We start from the raw sequence: 25,295 nt of genomic DNA on the forward strand, positions 1-25,295 counted from the left end.
ACAAGTTTCTGGAGTTCTGGAGGCCTCTCAGATCAGATGAACAAACTTGTCTGGAGAAGAAACAATTTTTTCAAGTGCAGCAGGGTTAATCTTACCAGCTCAAAGACAAATGAGCCTCAGGCCAGGTCAGGGCTTTCCCTGCATAAGTTTTTTTGCTGCTAGGCTTTTCATAAGTTTAGCTCGGCACATCATATGACTTACAAGAAAAGTCTCATTTGTTTTCTGCTCCCTAATGTGGAACTTTAGTTTCATTTCTCAGTTTTTTTGGAGTGCTGCCATCACAGGTTTCCAGCAATGCATTGGTCAACAACATAGCAAGAAACACACATTTATTGCACAAATAGAAAAAGAGTTTGACCTCAGACTTTTTTGTTGTTGTTGTTGTTGTTGTTGTTTTCATTACAATAAGGAGGGTTTTGTGGTTAAGACGCTGATCTGCAACAACAATGAAAAAACCCAACCAACAAAAACCAGTTCAGCTCTTCAGTCTGACAGACTGCATGTGCAACACTAGGTGAACTGTCTCTTTCTGGACCATGTAACTATAGGTAGATATAGGTACATGTATGCATGCATAACATATGTACATAGCCGTATGTATTTACACACACACAAAACTAAGTGTATAACCATAAAAGTGAGGACAGAAGCCACCACTTTCCTCAGCTAGCTTCAAGGGCAGTAGTAGTTTGTCTCCTGTGCAAAATAAAAATCAGATTCAAGAAGGATGCTAGTGAATTTTTCATCAATTTTGTGAGCCTGCTATTTCCATCTTGCATCCCAGTTATCTTTTCTAGTTAGGTTTATAGCCTGACCAAGACATTATGAAATCTACCATGATCACTTCCACTTTTTTTTTGGTTAGTCTCAAGCCAAGAGGAAGAAAGTTGATTGCTTAAGCAACTATTACAGGAAAACATGGCAAAAACAATTCTTCATCCAGCTATGCCAAAGAAGCCTAGGCTTATAACAATTCACGATCATATTCTCTGCAGACTCTGCAAGCTCTAGTCAGCTTCTACATTGAAATCAACTTGAAGACATAACAGTATCTTAGGAATTTACTGTGAAAAGAACAATGAAAATTTCTCCTCCAATAGAGGGATTAAGCCATTTACTAACAGAAGTCTGTAAGTGCCATCCTTCCTCCTCCCTGTTCAAGTGGGTCCTACTTTCCTGCAGAACGATAAGCAGAGATTATTTATGAGGACCAGGTGACGGACACGTTATGTGATCTATTGCCTGGGAGTCCAGACGCAGGCAGAGTTCAGCCTTTTAATGTCTCAAAGGAAGCATGAAAACCATATGTACAAAGCAGCATATTTCCAAAATTATCCTGGATAGATTTCCAGTATTAGCCAAATTTTCCTTCAGGTTATCCTGTAAAAGTAACAATTAAGATTACTAAATTGGTCAAGGAGTACACAAGATTACAGAGCCTTGGTTTATAAAATTCCTTTTTTAAAAAAACAAAGCAATTACAACACATGAAAACTTGTAAGTTAACTTCCCGCTTAAAAGAGAAAAACAAACCCAAACCACCAAACCAAAAAAACCTACAACAAAACAAAACCCTTCCAAAATACAGATACATGAAGACTTACAATTTATATAGTAATCTTTTGTATATCATCTGAGAAACAGTTTATTGTTCCCACCAGTAAAATTCTGCCTCTGGTAAGACTCTCTGGACAGCAATACCTCAAGCAGTCTCCTCTCTCTACAATTACTGGGTATGAGAAGTGAGCTGCAACATTTACTTATATTTGTGTGCATTAAGTAGAGCCAATGAATTGTAATAATACACATACACCAGCCAAATACTTGCTATTAAACTGTCAGAGAGAAACAAAAATATCTCTGGATATTCTTGCCAGATACAGACTTGGTATTACACTCAGTTCTTTATTATCTAGTCAAAGTATTTACTGATGTCCTCTGAGCCTAACATTAGAACCTATGTGCTTCAAAAAAGAAAGTACAGAAAGTACTAGTCAAAGAGCTCTTACTGTCCCCCTGCTACCAAAGTCTGCTGCAACAGGTTTGTAAACAGAAGTGATCAGGTAAACATCCTTATATTAAAAGTACAACTCCAGATTTGAACAGAGTTGCCTCAGCTGAACCAAGTTCAAATCTACCCCAGTTGGCATCCGAGACTTTCTAGAAAGGTAAAATTGTAGGTCTTTCAAAAAAAGTTTCCAAGAAGAACTGTAATACCATTGACCAGGACAGAGTCACTTCTGGGGATTAAAACCGTGAGTATGCTGTTCTCTGCTGTTGCTGCTGGGATGGCGGCTGTCCTTGCTGTTGCTGAAGACGAACCTGCTGGGAGTACGGATCCTCAAGAGATTTAACCAAGATAGTTGTTTTAGGCCCGGTTTTCCAGACAATACCATTTGAATCTATCACAGAGGACTCCACTGTGATGTTGTGGGTGCCAAGTATCACAAAGTTTAACAGAAACTGAGTGCTGAAGTAGTCGTTGTGTGGTTCCACCCTCTGCTCCATTTCATTGGTCATGTTGTCAATAGGAATCTAAGAACACATGGGAGGTTAAAATGCCATTTATATAAACCTATTAAAATAACTTTTCTGCTCTCTGTTTGAAGGAGAGAGATTAAAAAAAAGAGAAAAATCTTTGTCCTCAGTTTTCCTAACCTAATGCATGCATGTGCATGCATAAACCAGCTTGACATGCTTTTTGATCAATGAATGAATTATTTTTACATCTATTTGCAGAAATAAGGTAGCTAACAAGTCATCTTCTCCCTGAGATTCTAGTTTTCCATAGAGTAAAACAAGACAAACGTTACACACTTCCTAGTCCTGTTCTTCTTTTAGAAGGAACTGACCTTTTTTCCCCTGCCTCAAAACAACCCAAATAACAAAACAAACAAAAGAGGCATTTCACCGAATATCATACATTAGCAGAACCTGTACTTCGGACACGCAGATAAAACTGTTGACTTTAATTTAATAATTATCTTCTCAGGTGCTATTTAGTTTGGACAGCCTGTCCTCCCGATTTCCATAAACAAACCAACGAACCAACCTTAAAATGAGGATAAGTTCTAGAGGCTATGTGGTAGAGAATAAGCTACTCCTGCCTTTTTTCCCTTTGGAGTTTCATATGATATATACCTACACTGAATTTTCCTGGTATCAAGCAGATTCCTAAAGACTAGTTCTAAGCATCACAAGGCCTCTTTTGCTTGGAAGAAAAACTGTTACTAAAAAGGTATCGGCATACAGCAGACTTAAAAATCTCAGATCCCTTCCATGCGCTACACTTGGCTCCCACCAGTGCTTGAATGTCAGCTGTCAGGATCATAGAAGAACCCATTTGTTTCAACCTGAAAATTCTGCTAACCAGAGCCAGACAAGAGAGCAGGAAAATACAGCAGGAAAGCTGAAGGCTCCTCCTGGCTCTGTTTTCTTCTTACCTTATAGTCTTGGCCAGATTTGCTCTGCAGTACCGAGGAGACGTTTAGACAGACCGACTGGATTTTACGGAAAAGGCCGGGTTTAGAACCATGCTGAACCACTCCTTCCACCTTCAGGGCCAATTGCTGATTGTTCTGTACTGCAATAGGTTCTGTTGGGTTCCTTGGAGATGGGGATAGCGCAAGCTGAAACACAAGAAAACAGACAAAAATGTAATTTTATGACTCCCGAAAAGCAAACACAACTCAAGGGTGAAACAGATCACCACCTGCTTATAGAAAAATTTCCACAGAGGGGTCTGTTAGGGAAGCCAGCAAATGGCAACACATAACTTGTATCTGAGACTCATTAGTGTAATAATTAATAAGCATCATGAGCAGTAACAGATGAGGTCTTTATATCAATTTCATTAATTGCACTTCTTCAAAAGAAGTGGAAAAAATCTTCTATAAAATAGCCACAGGTAAGTATACCAGGATGAACAGAAAAGTAAAATGTAGTAAGAGTAAATACTAAAAATCGTAAGACACTTACTTTTCCCAGAAAAAAAAAAGAGCACTTGAGTAAAAAGAAAATATTACCACTGAAGGTCACATATAGCCATTCTTATTCAGTCAGCTGATAAATATTACAGGTTTTTTTCCCAAGATAGTAAATATTGCTTTTTAAAGGAAAAACAATACAAATTTTTAAAGGTTGCTTTTCCAGGACTAGAACACTATTTAGCTTTGCAGATTTAGAATCAACAAGAATTCCAGTTAGTTTTTGTCTTTAAGGCTTTGCAATCAGAACTGAATCCTACTTGCCTAAGTCACAGCCTAGTGGATCTTAATGATCATATGTACATATTATCCAAGTTATTTCTAACAGATAAACCCAGCTGCGATTTGCAGTTACGGATCTTCACTAAAAATGCTGAAGCTTTGTGACCTCAGTAAGGCTTTTCTTGTAAAGACAGCATAAAGAGAAATTTTAGGCCATGTTTGAGCAGTACTTACCTTAATACTTGTAGACTGTAGCTTTTGAAAAAAGTACCTTTGAAAGGAAAGGGGTACCTTCAACAACGCAATGACAGCATCACACAGGCAAGCGGTATGCTGCAAGAAACAGAGCCAAAACAACTGAGAAAAAAAAATATATCATTCATAGCATAGGAAAAAGACATGCACTCGAGGTACTGAAACTGCAGTAATTTCCACTGGAAGTCCAGAAATGTATGTAGATAGCCATAGAATAACAGCCACTATGAAGACAGTGAGTACTTTCACCCTCTCTATTTATGTTCTGCCTTTTATGAAGAAGGTATTCTCATCTGTAAAAATCAAGGAGGCCAAGAAACACAAAAAGCCAAATCATTTCAGTCTTAGTGTTAGTCAGCAGAGCAGGATCTGCTCGAAATGCTCATACACAAAACCCTCACACACAAACAATTCCTCTCCAAGCAAACAGGACTGGCATCTACCACAACTTAATGTGCTGCAATAACTAAATTTTAAGCCTCTTGTCTACTTTTCCTTTCCCCACTACACTATACCATCCTCCTGGCTCAGATAAGCAAAGGCAGCGCTGCTGAAGTCACCGAGCTGCATTGGTATGGAACGAGTCAAAACCAAGTTTACATGGGTTACCTTTGCTATGTTTTACACAACTCATTCTTCTATTCTATTTGCAATCTTATCCATAAGCACTGTTGGATTTAGAAGCAAGGCAAATAGATGCCAGCCATGACAAATGAACTACCTTGTTCCCATCAAGATGCACTTCAGCTTTATGATGTTGACTAAAAGAGGAAGCCACACTAGCCTTGCAAAGGAGTCTGTAATCAGCTCACTGTTTGCATTCAGCACACTTTGCATTGTGTTATCCGATGACCTGCACTGATAAAAGAAACGCTATACTCAGAAAACACAGTATTAACTGCCAGCAGCTCTGCAGCCCAAGCTACGCTAGAGCTGGACCCTCCAGCACTCTGTGTGGTAGGGGAAGAATCCCTTCAGACAACAGCACAAAGAGAATGTGCTTCAGTAACTGAACACAAGTGTTGTGAGAGATCTGACAGAGCCTTGACACCACTTTTAAGTATCTTATCAGCATCTGCTATATTCTTAGTATCAGAATTTTTAAAACATTTTTCATCAGACCAGTAAGGGTACAGATGCCTTAGCAAAACCTTTTTTGAAGTATTTTTGAAGTACTGAGTCTCTGCAGAGATCAGTTGTGCCAGTAAGAGGTTATGTTAATTAACACAGTGTACTCTTCAGTTTCTTGACCACCACAGATATACAGAGGTGTGAGTTTTTGGAACCTTTCTCTACAGAATATACATTTAAAACTGTTACTTGCCAAGTAAGACACAGGAGCATACTTCCTGTTCAGGGATTCCACTTCTTCCAGTACATGGTTAAATACAGACATCATTCTTCTTTCATATTCACTCTCAACATGTGCTGTTCCATTTGAGCTATACTCCTGGAAACTAAAAAATAAAACCTTTTGTGTCTAACGTACTTTCCTCATCGTAATCTAGGGGGGCTTACTGCCAAAACAGGCCCAACACGATGATCCTCTGTTACAACTTCAAATTCATTAAGAAATAACTATGTCTTTCAAACTGGTTACGCTGTTTATTTTTTTTTTCTACTATAAGACTTGCCCTTTATATTTAAACCCTTTCTTAACTACAGTTTATCCACTGCTTTCTGTTCCCATCCTCTTGCACTTGAAGCAGTTACAGGTCTAACAGACTCTGCATGCTTAATTTCCTTAGCTTTTATTTAAGCCTGAAGTGTGTAATTCCCCTGCCTTTTATTCAAGCTTGAAGTGTTTATAATGTTCTAAGAGTCTCACAACTCAAGGAAAAGCAAGAATGGCAGTCAGAATTAAGACCAAATCGGGAAGCTTATAATCTCATGCTTCGAGTACAATTCCATCTCCTAGACACCTAATGTTTTTAAGTCCACAGCTTCATACTTTTTACGAGTATGATTAATACATCTTCTAAGCAACGCTTAATTCATAATGAATAGGATGGTCGCTTAGGATGTTTAGTTCATAGGTACTTCAATGTGATTTTCTAGTGGTTATAAGTTCACTGTTAAAAAAGAGCCAGAGGTAACAGATTTACATTAGAAGTTTAAACTAATTTAGTGCATATATTTTCAAGACTCTGAAGGAAACTAGGGTGTGCTTACAAGTGCAAACAGTAGGCGTGGAAGCTAACACAGAATGACAAGTTAAAATAGGTAGCTGAAGAAGAGTTTAAAAGTTATTTTTTTATTTTAATGCAAGTCTATATTGAAGGCGAGTCCAGTATATTGCTCTTAAGATCAAAATCAGTATAAAATGCAGAACCTAAACCACAGTCCCTAGCCTGCCAGGTATAGCAAAGCAGTAACGGGTCCTCCAGCCTGCCCAGAGCAGACTTAAAGGGTCTACTGAGAAACTTTCTGAACATTCTTTGAATTCCTAGGCTTAAAGCTCCAAGGATTTAGAAATAAATAGTAAAGTAGTAGAAAGTTAACTATCAAACCTACCTTACAGATTCTGGATCCAAAATCAGAGCTTCTATCGCATGTGAAATCAACAGGCAGCTCTGCTGTTGTCTGATATTAATACTAAGGAGTTAAAAGACTTGCCAAGTTGGCACCTAAAACAAGAAGTGTAGCATATTTACAGGCACTTTTCCTTATTGCTCTAGTTTTTGTGAAGTAATTCTACAGTCATTACTCCTTTAGTAAACATAGTTCTTGCTCTGTGAAAATCTCAAGTTTTATGCTGTTGCAATTTCTGTGTCACAACTTGTTCATAATGTAATTCCAAACAGCAGCATGGCAATGTCTATTTCCAAATAAGTTTCACGCTATTGGTACCTAACTTTTGTTACTAACTGCTTCAAAATTACATTGTGCCAGTCTTCATAGAAAAGAGGACTTTTAAGCTTCGTGCTGTCCACATGAGAAGTGGACAAATACTAAGATTTTTAAAAGGATACAGCTCTACATTCCTTAGAGTTGCCGAGTCTGCATCAAAAGATGACTGATACAGATCTCCATACCGTGTAGCCAGGTTTCGGAATTCCTCCATTGAGTGTTTCATCTACAGAGACAATGTTACTAGCAAAAAAAAATCAAAGCAAAGCAAAATAAACAAAACCCACACATCCAGAAAACAACTACACTATAACATACAACACTGAAGGAGTAGGACAACATGCTCTGGAAAAATAGATAAAGTTCTTGCTTCTTTAGACAGATGAAAATCACCAGAGTGACAGATCATTATCCACACGTTAAACAGATGTCTTTCCTGAAACACAGCACCAACACACCCTCCTTGGGCCAAAAATAAAGCAAAACAAGAAAGCCCCACTAACAACCTCCCCTATCCCCTACTGGTAAATCAAACTGCTCTGTCTTTCAGAGACTACCCACTGATTCCATCTTGCAGACTATGGGGATTTTACAAGCAGAATGTCTTGGTGTTCTGTATTATATGAAGTCAGTTCCCAGTGCTCGCAGGGAGGAGCTGCAGTATGATCCTAAAGTGTATCATCTTCTTTAGTGTAATCACAGTATCTGAGGTGTTTCAAAACAAAGTGCGAAAGGTCTTGCTGCAAGTTTGAGCATACTGAGTGGCTACCACATACATATACCTTGGAAGCTGTGCACTTGAATGTATGAGAAAACACATGCACATGCTCCACTTCAAAATACAGCCTGCTACAGGCAGGCATTTTTATAGTAACAGGTGAAAACCAAGGCCTGCTATTTAGCAAAACTGTTCACTACCCTTTTTCTATTGCTTTCGTCAGACATGCTTGCTGAGTAGCAAAATTCATACCAGAGCCATAAACGTAACTGCGCAAGAGTGGAACAAGAACACATGCCTGGTTAGAGATGCGTCCACACCTTTGGAGATCATTTCCCGACGTCATAGCAATCGTTGTGGCAATAGCGGGTGGTGGACTTGTTTTTAGGCTGTTGCAGGTACAAATAAGTTGAGAAAAAGCTTGCAGAAGGTCAATCCTGAGTTTCACGAATCCACACTGAAAGCTCAGAGGATTAAGTGGCGTGCTAGCAGCCTGAAACACAGTAATAGGAACATTGGCAATCTAGGTCAAAAGCAAACATGATAAAATAACTTTGCAATGTCACTGTACTGTCTCATCAGACAACTGAACCCTTCAGTTCAATTCTAAAAGCTTCTTTTTTAAAATTGCATAAGAGATTTGCTCAATTTAAATCATGCTGAATATAAACCACACAGAAGTTAGGTAATGACTAAGCCCTATTTCAAGCATATCACCCTCACAGCCACTGTGACTTCAGCTGTTACAATGCTATCAGGGCACCTATTTCCTCTTTTTCCAAGGCCAAGCCATTAGACTTCAAATGACATTAGTCCAGACAGTCCTTACCATAAGAGAGAACACACCGAACTGGAAGACAAACAGAAAGACAAAGGACTGAAAAAGTGATTCTCTGCATAAGCCAGAAGAGAAAGAATTGGCTAAAGTTCCCTACAGTGAGAGGAAGGGGTGATAACCTTTGGTTTTTTTTGGAACTGTGAAATAGACAGGAGCATGAGGAAGGTACTGAACCTTGCATGTGATGAATGCAGGGACACAGTTCAGTGACAACTAAGAACAGTAAGTAAGAGAACTCCAGGAGGGCAGGCATGCTGTTATTATTTAACAAAGATGGTTCTGTGAAATTTTGCTCCTTAAGAGCTTATCTAGCTTGTAGAAGCATCTGCGACAGCTTGGGACACCCAGGAGGGGGTAAATTGCAGTACTCAAGTTTTTATACGAGTTAAGCCAAAAATCTGCTATTTTTTTTCCTTATACTGCTGGATTTTGAGAATAGTAAAGATTTTTCTTAAGGAAAAACAAAAACCAAACAAGCAAACAAAAAACCAAAAACATTTGTAAAACAAAGCGCTGGGGCCTTCTCTTGCTCAGAGAATGGATGTATGTTAAACTCATGTATGTCTTCACCCAGTGCTTCTTATTCCTCAACAGAAAAGGTCACTTCTGGAAGCAAGAAGTTATAACCCACCCCAAAACCTTACTAAGAACCATTTCTTTGCCAGCAGGAAAGCAGCAAACTAGTTTATCACAAAACATCATATCATCTGAGAACTGGCTCACTACTGACTAAAGCGAAGAAACATCAGCCAGCTGCAACCCCTTTGAACTCTTGAGCTAGATTTCAACCAAAGAAATAAGACTATTTCATCACTTGAGCCATGTAGCCCCTCTTATCTACCACTTTGCTTTCCCTTCTCCAAGGGCATTAAAAAAAAGCCCTTTTGAATGAAAATTGTCCAGTTAATTCTACAAGAAAACCATCTGTGGAAGAGATCGCACTACACTGTAATTGATCAACAGAGACTACATGCTTTTATAGAGAGTAAAGTACCAGCACTTATATCAGAAAATCCAGACATTTTTAGTAGCACAAGTTGGACTTGATTCTTGTAAATGGAAATACAAACTTGTCTCATTAATACTGCAATTTAACTTATCTGCTACCCATATAGCCATGGGCAATAAATGAGCTCCAATTCTTTTTTGAAAATGACAGAAAGAGTTCTTTGCCTCAGTCAAGTTCTTCAAACACCACCACTTGTAATCAACATATTTGGAGTTAGTGCTACTTAATCGATGGTGATATTAATGCTTTGTTCAAGTTCTGTATCTGCTCTAGATTGCCAGCAGTGAAAAATAAGCACAACGCTTCCAATGCGATGCATGTTCTGTGCAAAAAGAGCGGGTCTTATTCAAAACCTTTGCTAACAATACAAGCAAGTACATAGCAAGACAGATGGGGACTATGGGGGATACACTCCATGACAAGTCCCTGCCCTTCCCCACACCTCTCAACCATAAAGTGATGGGACTTTTTTCCTCAAGTGGACTAACTCACATGAAAGAACATGTTGCATGCAGCAGTGCAAGACAGACAGTTTCATATCAAGAAGGAACTGAGAAATTTTCTGACAAGATCAGACACTGTCTGAGTATTTCATCATTGCTAAACTGGGCTGACGAACATTTGCAACAGATTTACTTGCACTGTGTCTGCCAGCTACAAAGCTGACAGCTACACGGGGTTTATCATACGCACTAAAGGTCTGCGGTACCAACAGTGCTGAGTCACGCTCTACACTGAAACAGCAGCAACAGTAAAGCCGAAGTCAGAGGGAAGAGACAGCAAAAGTCTTCAGCAGTAAGACTATCATGTGCATTTTAATCATCCTTTGCTCCCGTTTGAGATGCTGAGTTCTGCAGATGCAAGCAGTGAGTGCCTCCTTACACAGCTGATACCCTCAAGCATGATTAGAAATTTGTCTAGAGCGATGCAACAGTCAGCAACAGCAAGCAATAAAACACAATTCCTTCTTCTCCAGCCCTCCAAAACCTGTACTTGCTCCTCTGGACAACAAAAACCCACAAGGAAGGTACTGAACCCAGAAAAGCACTATGTGCAACATGCAGGGACTGAAGTCAGCAGAGGAGACGAGGACAGGAATCCTTCAGAGAAAAAACGAGCTCTAGGGAAAGGCTAATAAAATTACTGAATCACAGAATGATCTATTTATGCGAGTTATTTTCCTGCCTGTATTAAATATTAACATCTAATTAGATAAGGTCCCACCCTGCAATGTCTTCTAGACATTAGAGAAACCTTGAAGTGTTGAATTAAAAGCCTTATTCACTCAGCCAACAAGTTAAAGACAAGTGCTTCAGAAACGATGAAGCTTTCTCTCAGAGGACAAAGGTGTAAAATTTACATCCTTCCTGCTTACTCAGGGACAGCTTATTAATAAACAGTAATACCTAAACTTTAGTAAAGATTAGTATGTGAATTGTTACTGTTTTCAGTTTCTGCTCCTATAACTGGAAGAACAAAAAAACCCAAAACAAACAGCTTCATTCAAGAAACATACAGAAAACTGTATGTAAATATTTCTTCATAGAAACTAAAATATGAAAGAAAGCATTGTGTGCAGCTGGATTGTCTTTCGTTAAGAAGCAACTTCATAGTAAGAACTGAAGGGCCATATTCATTAGTGCTTTTTTTTTTGCTTACATTCACAGACATCATACACACAGCTTGTTGCTATTTTCACCACTTCAGAGAAGCAGAAAGTATTTGCATAAAAGCAGGTACCATCTGATTCTGCTGATTTGATGAGACTGAATTGTCATCCCTCCTCTTACTAAATTGGTGTTGCCTTGCTGTTGGGATTCCATAGGATCACATTGTCTGATACGAGGCAACATGAACTCTGCAGGAGGGAGGAAGACAATTAAATCCATCTCTGTATCTCAAGAAGATAGTAGCCAATTCAGACAAATTTCCAGGCTTGGCTATTATAATAGGGTTTATTCAGCCAAGACAAGGAGTGGAAAATTTTAAGTACTGTAAAATTAAAACGATCTGTCGCGTAGCATATGATTTGATCAAGGCAGGAAGTGAAAGAGTAGAGGAGAAAAGGAAAAAGAGAAGTCTAGCTAATCACACTTAGCTGAGCTACGGGATCTTCTCTCTGAAGATGCAGTGTGTTATAGCTGGCTCTGCCCTGCAATCCTCTCAAAACGAGATTCTGGCAGATACTGGACATCTTTAAAAACTTTTCAGAGGTTTGAGAACAGAGACCAAGCAGACCTGCTGCACTGTACAGAAACATCATCACTAAAGTAGAAGATCTGTGCTAACCGTGAGCGACGCTATTCCTTTGTAATAGGATTTTAAAGCTTCAGCAATGCAAGTAAGCGCGGAGCTGTAGTTGTCCTCCTGCAAACCTGTCAGACACTGTTCTGCATGGGAGAACTCCTTCAAGCTGTTCAGCCAGAAGTAGAAGTGTTCTGAAGCCACTTGAGTCAGCAGGCTTTGATAGAGCTCTCTGGCCATGTCATGGTTGCCCTGTAATGACAAGAATGTTTTTCAGAGCTGACATGAAAAAAGCCTGTGGGTTTCTATGAAACAAATACAAAAAAAGAGAACAGTAACACCTCCAGAACTACTCCTACTTTAAAAACAGAAATAGCAAAACTTATTCCAATCATTTGATCATGACAATCCTAACAATAAATAAAAGCACAAACACTTATTTTATGGAAATATCGGCCAGTATAGGGTATAGTACTTATTTACACAAGATAACTCAATAAGGTGAAAAACAAATATCAAAGTTTACGTTTACCCCAACATCTAGTACTACAGTTTCTATGTAATTCTAACCTCAGCTGTGACTTTACTGAAGAGAAAATTTTCTTCACATTGAAGAAAGACAAGTACGCATCAGGATGGCCTGTATCACCTTCTAAAGAACAGCTAGACAATGCAGACTAGGCATGTGCTCAATAAAGTATCAGTTCATTACCTTCTTCCTTCTCAAATACTTCAAAAATACAAGGGAAAAAACATCCTGCTTGGATGCCTGCCCTAAATGGTATATATCTGAATCAGCATTCCAGGATATTATGAGGGAACTTCTACAACCTCCCTCCTCCTCTACATTTCCTCCTCCCAAGTCCTACCATTTTCCTTACTTTCTCTTTCAAGTTCAAAGAAATCGCCAGCATCCTTCCAACCACACCAAACCATTTTCCTCCAGGTATTTTCACTTACCATTCTGGAAGCCTGCCTGGCTATCCTGTAGGCAGTCCATCCATTGGAGGCATTCTCAAGCTGCTGTTTGATAACAGTTTTGATTTCTGGAGATAAAGCTTTCTGACTGGAAACAAATATCACTGTGGCGAGAGAAACCTAATCAAGAATGCAGGGGGGAGGAAGAAGGTTATATTTCAGGAACTAAGCAAAACAAGAAAAAAAAAAGCCAGTTCTGTTTCCCAAACGATCAGAAACGATCTGCTTGATTTTGAACTCAAAACTACAGAGACGGTTACACATACATTTTAACTGAGGAACTTTTCTCTATCATGTATCTTTTAAGTAGTTATGGCAACCCAAGTACTTCTTGCAGATGAAAGTCACTTTCATTCAAATAATCTTCACTGTGGTTACTTCAAATGTTTCAAATTAATTAACAGCAAGCTTGTAATTTCTTCCTTAAAATTCAAATTCATTCCAAACACATATGATAAAAGCATTTTTATCTCTCACAGTATATTAAAAGTCATGTGCATCGGAGTACAGTACATAAATTGCGCTAACTGCCATTTTGTTTTTCTATAATCATTATCTTACAGATATCCCAAGAATTTCAATAGCTAGGTTTGTCTAAGCAGTGCCATCTGCTGGAAAATCCAGCAGGATACACTGCACAGTTCAGCTCTATCTATGAGGTATTTCAACATTGAACACTGACATGTATAGTCAAAAGTTAAAGTAAAGCTGAAAATGGTGGCTGCAGACTGGCACATCAATTTGGACACATCAAATGGCTTAGCTGCATTTTTAAATAAACCCCATCCACAGTAGCTTATACAGACTTTATCCGTCAAAAGGGCTGTTCACCAGAAGGAGGTCTTACCAAGAGCTCCTGTTTTTTATCTGTGGCAGCTTGTCCAATTAACTTATAGAGGTCCATCAGGTCTCCTAGCATCCCATCTGCTAGGACAGGCAGCTGCATGGCAATAGCTGCTAAACAGTGGCACATGAGGATCCGTGCAGCGTCCTGGGCAACGTGCAACTGGGTCAGCAGGGATTCAACCACTAACTGGCTCAGGTGAGGACGGCACTTGACCAGCTTCACCATACAAGTTAACGTGATCTGCAATTCACACAATCAACAGGAGCAATAAATACAATGTCTTCTTAAAAATAAAAAAGCCAGACATACTTATCTGCAACTATGACTGCAGAAATATAGAAGATCCGGTAATTTCAAAACCATGTACTCCACAAAAAATGACTTTTCTAAAAGCCTAAGCCAGTATCCCTGTGTTCACAGCATAACAACATATCACAGACTCAGGGAACAATAATCTTCTTTCTCATACTACCAGATTTTACAAGTAAATAACTAGATAAAATTACTGGTGGCAGCTTATGAGGTGGAAAGATAAAAATAGTAGTTTATAAAAGTGTTGTAATCACATACATTAGTATCTCCTTCTCCAAAAAGGAGGTTCTCTCCAAGATTCTCTTCATCCTCCAGACACACTTCCATTCCATATTCAAGTTCATGTTTTATTACAGCTGTTCCTCTAAGAGGAATGCATTTTTTCCCCCCTACAGCAATGAACTTACTCTAGAACTAAGCAGGTTCCACTATAGTTGTTCTCAATTTCTCTACCACTCTGAACTCTGATTATGGGCAAAATATTCACTTCCTTCCAGTATGTTATGCTTCCAAGAGAAAGGATCTGGTGCACATTAGCCTTTCTGTTATGCAAGCTATTACTATACTATAAGTTACAGCTGTGCTAGGGAAAGACAACAGTAATGTCACCTTTAAGGTTGCCTGAGCCCCTGGACTGTCATCTTGACTACAAAGAAGAAGAAGAGCTTCTAAGCTACAAACCGCATCTTGCTCCAAAGGCAGAAGTTCTAAGAAAAGAAAAATAAAAGTTAGTTCCCTGTTATGTTTTTCGACCATAATCGCTGTAATGCTTCTACTGGTGTTGCAGTCATGACAGGTAAGTATCTTGGTAATACTTCTGCCTTTACCTTATTTTGATTAGAAACAATTCTGCCATTCCATGTCTCAGGTAATTCAGCAGTCACACCAACTGTGACATTCGTAGAGCGTGCAGAAATCTCTGGACTAAGACTTTGAAATGCCTTGTTACTCTTTTGCAAAAGACTTTGTGCAAAGAGTTTTCACAGGCTAACAAACAATTCACTAGTCCAACGACAAAGGTAAGACAAGCATTTATTTAGCACAAGGTCTACTGTGCCCAGTAATTTTCTCCAAATAAGCAAAGATGGAATCTTCCCAACCATTCATAAAATCACACAGAATACTTGCAACTAGATTAAAGCTCCCATTCTCCCCAACCAGCATGAAGGATCAGATAGATTTACAGACATTCATGGACAAGACCAGTTAATATGTGCTCAGTGCATAAGCCTGACTGTAAACACACATTTAATTGTCCTTGTTTTCATTTACCTTTTTCCTGACAAGAGGTTGATATATTAGTCATAATTCTCACAGCATGAGCTGCAATGCCACGGTTAGTATGGTAACAGCACTCCTGTGCTAGTTTTACTAAATCAAGTGATCTCACAGTTGTAGCTGCTGTTCCTAAATAAAGACAAGGCAAACAGGACATAAAACAGCACAGTCCATAATTACAACACAGATCTTTTCAAGTACATTTCTTCAAAAACCTATATTGACCTAGGATTTTTTATTTTTCATATGTTTAAAGGATAGGAGGAAAACACATCTCTCTCTTTCCACACACAGAGTCTCTCCATTCCTGAACACTATATGAGTTAGACATACATAAGAAAGAATGTTTGGGTCTAAAGGCTGAAGTGTCAGAGACTCAGAAATATCGCCTTAAGAAATATTATATCTGATTAAAAAAAGTTGGTGAGCGTATTAAGACATACCAGAATGACTGAAGAGCATTTACTATTTGTCTCCATTTCTGCAGCCCATGTACTTGGGCTCATAATACTCATTACGCCAGTCTGGCTTTCAAGAAGAAAGAAAACAGTATGACCATCATTTTAAGAACAAGATACCTTGAATCACTTTAAAATGTCTACTCTACTTCTCCAAAATATAGTCACAAGGCAGAAAGGGTCACTTGGGACTGAAGCAGGTCATTCCCAAAAGGGTGGCACAGTGAAGTGGTGTAAAAGTGGATAACTCACAAGCCCACTCTTACACCATTAAGTCTCCATGCTACTCCAAAACTATGCAAATTCATGGTTTCAGATCACCTTAAGCAGAATGCACGTCAGCCATCTGAGAGGCAATACATTTCTTCATTTTATGAAGAAAAGCTGAAGACACAAAGGTAAAAAACCCTTTAACATGGCATATGACCCACAAAATCCAGGACAAAATCTTAGACCATGACTATTCATGGGTATATGGTATCCCATTTTAAGTTTACATACGATGAACAGTCTGACTCTCAGCTACTGTTTTGAAGTTCAAAACTAGTTTAAGAACATGCTACAAAGTGTTTAGATGAAACTGATTATCAGTGGACAGTCAACCCATTAGAAATGCCAAAGATAATGATCGAATCTAGTTTTCTTACCTGGAGCAGTGCTGAAGTACTGTTTAATGGCAATGGTTCCTGATAACGTGGAAAGAACAGATAGCATGCCCAGTTTCAAGCTGTCATAAGGAGTGTGAAGAGCAGATTCACAGAGTGCCTAAAGATCAGCAGGAGAAAAGATACAGAGGGAAAGAAGTCCCATGAGCTGCCTGCATTAAACGTTCAGTTGCACTTGTCTGTGAAAAGTTTTAAGAGTCAAGATTTTCGCACAGAAAATACTATACTGAAATGAAGAGTTAGAAGTGATGTCCTAAACTTCTATTTTACTTGACTGAGAACACAGCTTGCAGAAAAGTGACAGTGGGTCTCATATGCTAGGAAACACCACTTGTAAGTCATTTATTAATGAAAAATCCATGGCAAAAATATTATCAGGTCTCACTGATCAAATATTACAAAAGATTTTAAGACAGTTCTCCAGTCTTAGAGATAATATTGATTATTTTGCCTTATAACAATTGGCAGGGTTTTATGTGAGTATATGTATCTGAAGAGCAAATTTTCAAGTGTCATTTCCTTTAACAGTCCTGATGTCCAACACAATACAGTTTAAGTTTCTTGGCAAACATCTTAAAGCGTATTTTATTTAACTCATTTATAGTAGAGCTCTTGTCATACTTTTGTGCCTTTTTCCAGATCTCCTCAGGTCTTATTACACCTAGATAGGAATAACTCTCAACATCCACATTTTCTCAGCTTGATTATGCCAACACTGTCCACAATGCAGTCATTCACTGGTTTTGGAGGCTTTTTCAGTCAACAAGAGAGAAAGCAATATGAGACACAAATGGAAAATGTACCTATGTTTTGCCTTAAAGCTGAATTTATAACATCCAGTAACTGAATAAAGAAAGCCAACACAGAATTAATTCCAGAGAACAAATAAAAAACCCCAAAAGTGTTCTTAGCAGCTATACATATATTCTTGTATGGTGTAAGGTTTAAATTCTATATAAATTTGTAAATAGTATGGCACCAATAGACAGAAGAAGATGCAATGATTAGGGTTGAAAATAAGTGTTGATGTCTCCCAGCACACTGATGCTTTACTCCAGCGCTATTAGATCAACACTCACAGAGCATATTTGGAACAGTAACTACAAAGAATGCCAGGAGCTCTGAAGAATTAGCAGGATGGTCTGCAGACTGCTTGTTTCCTTTGCAGTCAGTAGGAGAAGTGCTCCAAGCATCAACAGCAACACCTTCTGAAGCTGGCGTCTAGAAATCAGTGAAGCCTCCACAATTCAAAGACCGCATCCCCTACCTAACCTACACAAACAGACCCAAAGAAGTTAATGCTGCCAAAACTCTTGCTGGTACAAAGGTACAAGAGGCAGGTTTTGCTGTGAGAAAAAGGAGGCTCTGTTCCAGGCCATCTACTATAAACATTACCCAGTCCTTTAAATAGATGGAAAAAAGTTGCCCAACACAAAATGTTGACCTTGTATTTCAGAAGTCAGAAAAAACTCTCATTACTTCTGCATGCCATTCAGCAAGCAGTAACAAACTTCAGCCAACTGATTTTGTTCTAACCCAATCACTGGTTTAGTTCTGACATCAACGGAACTTTTTCCCATGTATTTCAATCATGAGGACACCTACTTTAAGACACTACATAACAATGAAAGCCATGTTATCCATGCCTGTCATTTGTATTGAGATAAGTACCAACCAGGCATAATGGCATATAGTAGCGTTTTGACTGCAAAGAATCCATAAACCACTAAAGCAATTCCTTAAAATTCCTAAAAAGGAAATAAATTTCTGGTATTAATCCCTCATGAAGAACAAAGCAGTTCACCAAGACAAAAACTTCTGCACACTCCAAGTCATCTTATCTGAGAATTGGAGACAAAGCAAAACATGCTTTATTTCTCACACAATTGTTAAAGAAAAGCCACAGTTTTTCCTCCCAGCTGCCTTGTGCTCCAACAGTGTACAGCAAAAGCAGCTTCCAAGAGCAGCAAAAGCAAAGCAAAAAGACTCAGAAAAGTTGAGCTATAAGCCTGTGCCATTTAGTTCTTGAAATATTTACTTTCCCATTAATCTAATCTGAAGTTATTTTCTATAATAATTTCTACCAAAAAAAGGGGAAAGATGGAGCAAAAAATGTTCACATGCAATTGCAATTGAAAGAAAGCAGCAATGCTATCTACAATAACAACTATTTCCCCAAATAATACAGATGCACTATAAGCACCGTTATGGTCTCATTCGTAAAACAGGAGTCACAAGGATATTATTGAAAATGAGCCATTAATTCTAAGAAATTAAGTCAAAATTACAATTGTCCTTCCAAATATATCTTGATGGACGACATGCTTTGACAAACCCCAGAGAGACCCTCTGCGTTATATGAGAGAACTAATACACACTCAGTATTGAGTGATTAATGTAAACATACAACTCTCATGTCTATCATCTCAGATGAGTTTGTCAGATGAAAAAGTTATTTCCTTACTGACATTCTATGAACTGTTCATTAATACTTGGCAGAGTAGCCTAACTTAAGGATATGGATATGTATGCTCTTCCTTTACCTCCCAAATTGTTCTTCTGGAAAAAAAATTCCAACTAATTTACATTTACTAATTTACAACTCTAGTTTCAAAACGTATAAACCTGAATATTTTCTCTGCTCCATGTATGTGGTGTCTTGTTGGCCAGTAACTTTAAATCTTGGATTGCAAGCCTCTTCACAGCCTTCCTGGGGTCATTCTTCAAGTACTGCAACAAAAGCTGGATCTGCAATAAAGTAAATTGTTTAATTATCGCAACAGATTCAAATTCCTCAGAGTTCTTCAATAAATACATTTTTAAATGCACTCTATTGTATTGAAACATTGATTTGCTTGCTTGCAAGGATGGCAAAAAACTCACCCATGACCCAAGAGAATATACAACAGTGAAAAGTGAAGCCTGGGTTCTACAGGTAAGATGAAATATTTTCAGAAAAAGTCAGTGTGTTTGCTTTTCTAAATCTGATTGATCCTAGCCAATTTCAATCCCAGCTGATTTTAAGAAAGACAGTTATGATCTATAAAGAAGGGTTCATGTGTTCAATGGAGTTATCTGGAAATGGGATCAGAGAGGGAAAAAAAAATAAAAGCAGCAGCAGTTTTCAGGGTATTTTTTCTATATAGCACATAGAAGCAACCATCCTAGCATATCCATCACAATTTACTTTCAGCATCAGCCAGAATCTGAGTTTTTTTAAGTTGAAGGAACGAATTAGGAAGAATTACCTGTTTTGGAATGTCAACCAAAGAAGAAGCAGCGAGCAGAGTAAAGGTGTGCAGAGTAACAATGACCATCTTGGTAGAGGGATACGATGTCACCAGCTGCTGAAGCAGCTGCCGGGAGCTGGAGGCCAGGCTGGCATCATGATGCATGTGCTGTAGAATAGGGATCAACTTCAATTTCAAGTCCACAGGTGTGGCCAAACCTGCAGCAAGGAAAAGAAACACAGGCAGAGTGTTGGTCCGTTGTGCTGGGTTTGGGCAGTTCTGAGGCACACAGGACATCTGCATTGCTACCATTGCTGAGGGCCGATTGTGCAGACACCTGCACTAGCTTCAAATAACTAATCTGCTAGCCAAGAGCATAACAACAGCGGTACCACGCACTTCCACAGCTCTTTGAGAAGATTGCTCCTTCCTTCATTGCAGGCAACACATATATTGACTCATCTGAAGCAAACTGTTATGGTCTATGTAAGTTTATTCATCATGCTATAGATCAGCTTTATTTTTTTAACCAAACGGGTGTTTTGAAAACAAGATAGCAGAATCAGATTAGATTATTGGTTAGACAATTTATTTTAAAAACTGGAATCATTTGAGGATAAGGGCAACAGCATTCTGATATCCAATATTTACATCTGGATAATAAACAATTCTCAGAGAAATTAGAGTTTTCGCTTTTATCATTCAATATACATATATACCTTGAATCATCTCACTGATTTTATTACATATTCCAGCAGCAAAATCCCTGTAGAGAAAAGACAAAGTGCCAGGTGAAATGAAAAATAAAGTAACAATTTAAAAATAATAATAAAAAAAATAATAATAAAATAATAATAATAAAAATAATCAACTGAACTACCAAACATTCTGTTTTAAAAATAAAAACTTTCACAAAAGAGTGCTTGCCAAGACCTAAGTCATTTTAGAACCACTGCACATGGCCACGATCAAATGATACAGTGCAAGCTTTCAAAAACGTGCAAAAGTAACAAGCAGCACTACATTTTGTTCCCTGATATAATTTCTGTAAAATAATCCTTGATTACAACTGTTGTTTCACTTTGCAGTCCCATATTTATGAGCTTTACATTACTATTTCAGAAAAAAAAAAATCTGTTAAACTTGTATTCAGATTTCTTTACAATACTGTTATCACACATAATTAAATGTTTTGCTATAAAGGACATGGGTAGCACTACAGAAGGGAATATTAAGGATTGTGAATGCCAGTGTCAATGGAGTTTCCACTCTCTGTAGTACAAAAAAATTGAAAAAAAATTACATCTTACTTTGATTGTGCAGAAAAGTTGGCAGCAGCAAATATAGCAGCTTCAACTTCCACATTATCATGCGAATCCAAACTCTGACGAATACTGTGATGTGCATTCTTCCTTTCTGGAATAATAGATGCCATACTGCCCAGCATCCTACAGAAATAAACCACAGCAAAATCAGGAAAAACAATGATCATGAAGAAATGCAAGATGAAACCAAACAGAAATGTAAAAGGACTGGTTAAAAGATGATTTTTATATAGATATGTGCTCTTTCATGTATATTACAGAAACAAACAAATGCTAAAAGTAGGCATATAATTAAAAAGTAACAAATTCTGTCATGTGGGTTGTGTCAGCGGTTTCATAAAAGAAAATTACATTTTGATACCTTGTAGCTTGAAATGGGCACAGTGAGAACCTTACCAAGAATTCTCATAAAATTAAGATTCGGTTATGGCACTGGCAACAAGTATTTTAAAGATGCTTTTAACATAAAACTCTGATACCAGTACCACAGATTTAATGCCTAAATGTATTGATGGCTGTTTTCAGGCACACATGAAGTACCATGGGATATGAATTCAGAGAACAGTTTCCATGCTTTCTAACCCTCTTCCCAATTAAGACTGCAAAAGAGTTGCTAAGAAAGCAAAATTTCCCGAGTGTTACCATGATCCAGCAAACAAACATCTGACTTCCATAATCTAAGATCTTTCACAGATGTAAGATATGGTTATTACTGGAAATAATGCAATACTTTTTGTGCAACTACTAAAAAAAAAGGAGCAAACCAGTCTACACTTTGCTAAGAATATCTCAAAGATGCTTTTCACAAATATCTAGCATAATCCAATTAAAAGAAAAATTAATGCAAGATTTGCACTGATGGTAAATTTAGCAAGAGTGCTATGCACATATTTACAGGCAGTTGTCTGGCAATAAAATTCCACACACAGTTTTACTTTTTGCAGATCTTTCAGCATATTCTTTCCTACTGATGATACTTAAGGAGGACAAAAACAAAGCAACTGAAGACTTTAATCTGAAACTGCTGAACCAGCAGCTTTTTTAACCTTTCACTTGATGCATCCTGCGAATTGATTAGTAATTCAAGTATTTTTTTCTGAGCAGATTTCCCAGGACTACTAGTAGTCCATTAAAGTAGCCCTCAATACCAGTCAACAACTGTAATCTTATGTTAGAACACCGAAGTGGAACTACAAAACATGTAGATATACTGTATTTACCTATTTCTGAGACACTAGCACATGAAAGCATAATCTCAAATAAAATATCAAAAGAAGAAAGAAATGCACATATGAGCTAATCAAACAAATCCTTGTTAATGCCTCCCATCTTTCTATAGTGAAATCAGTAACAGTTCTAGATGGGAAGAAGAAAAGAACACAACGGAAGAAAGAAAAGTGCTCTCTTCACAGTTCACTGGCACAGGAGTTGAAAGATGCAGTTGAGACAATCATGTTGGATAGTGTTAGAGACACAGACACCAAAGCAGCTGGACAGTGACATTAAAGATACCTTAATTTCCGCCCCCCCCCCCCCATTTGATTCCCAGGACATCCAAAGCAATAATACAATGGCACTTCCTTAGAAGTTACTGATCAACAAGCCGTAAGAGACAACAAGTTGAGACAACAAGCAGTAAACTTCTAAGACAAAGATAAATGAAAAATAGGTGCAAGCATAACAAGGTTCAAATAAATATGTTTTGGTTACAAGTTAACAAAAAATTATTTTAACGTGGAAGGAAGCACTTTCCTTTTGGTCCCAGTCTAAATATATCACAGGCAACATATGATAGATTGCATAAGCTCTCTGGCTTATGCATATAACAGGTTTATTTTTCTTCTCTTTAGTACACAAAATTTAAAAGCTGCAAATTCTGTTTTGCCTGGAGCCATCCAAAAAAATCTGATTGTAATAAACAGTCAATAACCTTGATCTTCTGATCACAAATCCTTATCAATTAGCCCCTTCGAAGACAGATGTCTTTGCTCGTAACTCTTATCAGCAGTGTATAAGATGCCTTCTGCATTTCATTCATGGTAGCTACAGATTTTGTTATTCCAGACTGGCATACTAATAATTAGCAAGACATCTGAAGTAAGTTAGGTGCATTTATGTAATACATACCGAAGCGTAATAGCCCGAGCAACTGGATCATTGCTATGAATTACTGAGAAAACTCTTTTGACAAACTCATCCACATTTAGGATCTTCTCTAAGTGCTTCTCACTCTGCTGGGTAACTTTGAGCACACACAGCCTCAGGAAGTTGTTTCTGTTAGAAGACACACACATTTCTTTATCATGCTTTTTATAATAAAAATTCAAACACTTTAAACACTAAATTATTTTAAAAAATCTTCTGAGAGTAAATGAAAACAAGGAAAGATCTATGTTTGAGAAACATTATATTTAAGTAGACTGATATAGTCAAAAAGAGACCATTAGCACACTTATATTTCAATTCCTAGTACAGGTAGTATCAAATTTAGGCCTAATTCCAGGGAAATGAACCTGTTGACACTATCAAAAGGGAGAGTAATCAGATGCCTGTTTTGTGCACACTGAAGGATCTAATTCTGCCAGAAAAGCATGTCCAGGTCTAAGACAGAAAAGTCTAATTGCCATTGCCTGGTGTGAGTTTCTTTACCTTCCTGTAGCCAACAGTGAAGATTCTACAAAAGCAACAGATAACTTAGTAAGCTATTACAAAGCAGCTCCAACATCATCACATGCATCATTTAGACATCAGGCACAAAGCTATACTTTGGGCTTTGTTATTAATGTTTCTTAGAGATGCAATTTGCAAACGTGATCATTCATCTAATTATTAATTATTAATTTGAACATGCCTATGGCACAGAATTTACACCAGTGAACTTATACTGGTCAGCAAGTGAATCCTCAGATCATGACAGGTGGAAAGGAACTGTGTCATTGACCACCCACAGCCACTTAAGGCCACTAAAGATGGGAAAAGCATGCTTCAATCAAGCACAACTTGTCCCCAGTAGGGTGGGTAACACTCCGGTATTATCAAGCAAACAGAAAAGCCCCACAACCGCCCAGGCTCCAATGCTGCAACTCTCCAAGATACTGTGTATTACTACAGGTCAGAGGTTTCAACAAATATAAACTGATGGATGCTACTTACCCCATCCTGAAAACATCGGCTAGCTTTAGGAAAGCTGAATTAATGAGAATAGGGAAAGGATATTTCTGGAAGAGCCTGGGAAAACGAACGACGGCTTCGCACTGCTCCCCGAGCTTGCCGGACCTGAGGCCTACACAGGACAACAGCCATTACTGTAGGTGAGGGGTGACCTCATTAATGGTTATAAATATGTAAAGGGTGGGTGTCATGAGGATGGAGCCAGGCTCTTCTCAGTGACAACCAATGACAGGACAAGGGGCAATGGGTGCAAACTGGAACACAGGAGGTTCCACTTAAATTTGAGAAGAAACTTCTTCTCAGTGAGGGTGCCAGACACTGGAACAGGCTGCCCAGAGGGGTTGTGGAGTCTCCTACTCTGGAGACATTCAAAACCTGCCTGGGCACCTTCCTGTGTAACCTCATCTGGGTGTTCCTGCTCCAGCAGGGGGATTGGACTGGATGATCTTTCGAGATCCCTTCCAATCCCTAACATCCTGTGATTCTGTGATACGGACGCTCCCTCAAGACCAGGCCCTCCCCGGCCCGCGGTGAAGCGGTACAAAGCCGCGCTCCCCACCGCTGGGGACCGAAGGCCGGGGGGACCCGGCCCCCCACACGGCGGCGGCCCAGCCCCCCTCCCCCAGGCCAGCGCCAACCCCGATCCCGCCCGGCTCCACCTTTGTCCAACTCCATAAGGGCGGAGTTGGCGTCCAGCTCCTGTTCGCCGTAGCCCGCATCGGCCAGGAAGGACTTAGCGCTGGCAGCCATGCCGGCCCCTCACCGCCGCGCCCCGGCCCTGCCTCCGCGCATGCGCGGCCGCACTCCCACCGCCCCAGCCCTTCAGCCCTCCCGCCGTCGCCGCCGCGCGGCTTCTGCGCAGGCGCGGCGCCGAGGCGCGTGCGTGCGCCAGCCGCCACACCGGCCGCG

General features: G+C 38.9%; 1 protein-coding gene across 2 annotated transcripts; it reads right to left on the reverse strand.

The window, feature by feature from the left end:
- Positions 1-1,261: 1,261 nt before the first annotated feature.
- Positions 1,262-25,204, reverse strand: INTS7 (integrator complex subunit 7). Of its 2 annotated transcripts, none has more exons than XR_010471608.1 (20): positions 25,046-25,204; positions 24,369-24,498; positions 23,343-23,489; positions 21,201-21,338; positions 20,610-20,656; positions 19,909-20,108; positions 19,286-19,408; positions 16,643-16,760; positions 15,532-15,666; positions 14,869-14,966; positions 13,948-14,187; positions 13,083-13,220; positions 12,168-12,374; positions 8,330-8,524; positions 7,436-7,539; positions 6,978-7,046; positions 5,810-5,920; positions 4,443-4,541; positions 3,444-3,629; positions 1,262-2,535 (listed from the first exon to the last, which is right to left on the reverse strand). XR_010471608.1 is itself a non-coding variant. In XM_065058394.1 (20 exons), exons 1-20 carry the CDS (start codon positions 25,134-25,136, stop codon positions 2,248-2,250), a joined length of 2,886 nt encoding a protein of 961 aa, XP_064914466.1. In that variant the 5' UTR covers positions 25,137-25,204; the 3' UTR covers positions 1,262-2,247. The 2 variants fall into 2 exon arrangements, 1 of the variants encoding a protein (XP_064914466.1); XM_065058394.1 differs by having other exon boundaries at positions 5,788-5,920.
- Between the last annotated feature and the right edge of the window lie 91 nt (positions 25,205-25,295).

The sequence above is a fragment of the Columba livia genome, chromosome 3 (genome assembly GCF_036013475.1).
Source record: "Columba livia isolate bColLiv1 breed racing homer chromosome 3, bColLiv1.pat.W.v2, whole genome shotgun sequence".
NCBI lineage: Eukaryota > Metazoa > Chordata > Aves > Columbiformes > Columbidae > Columba > Columba livia.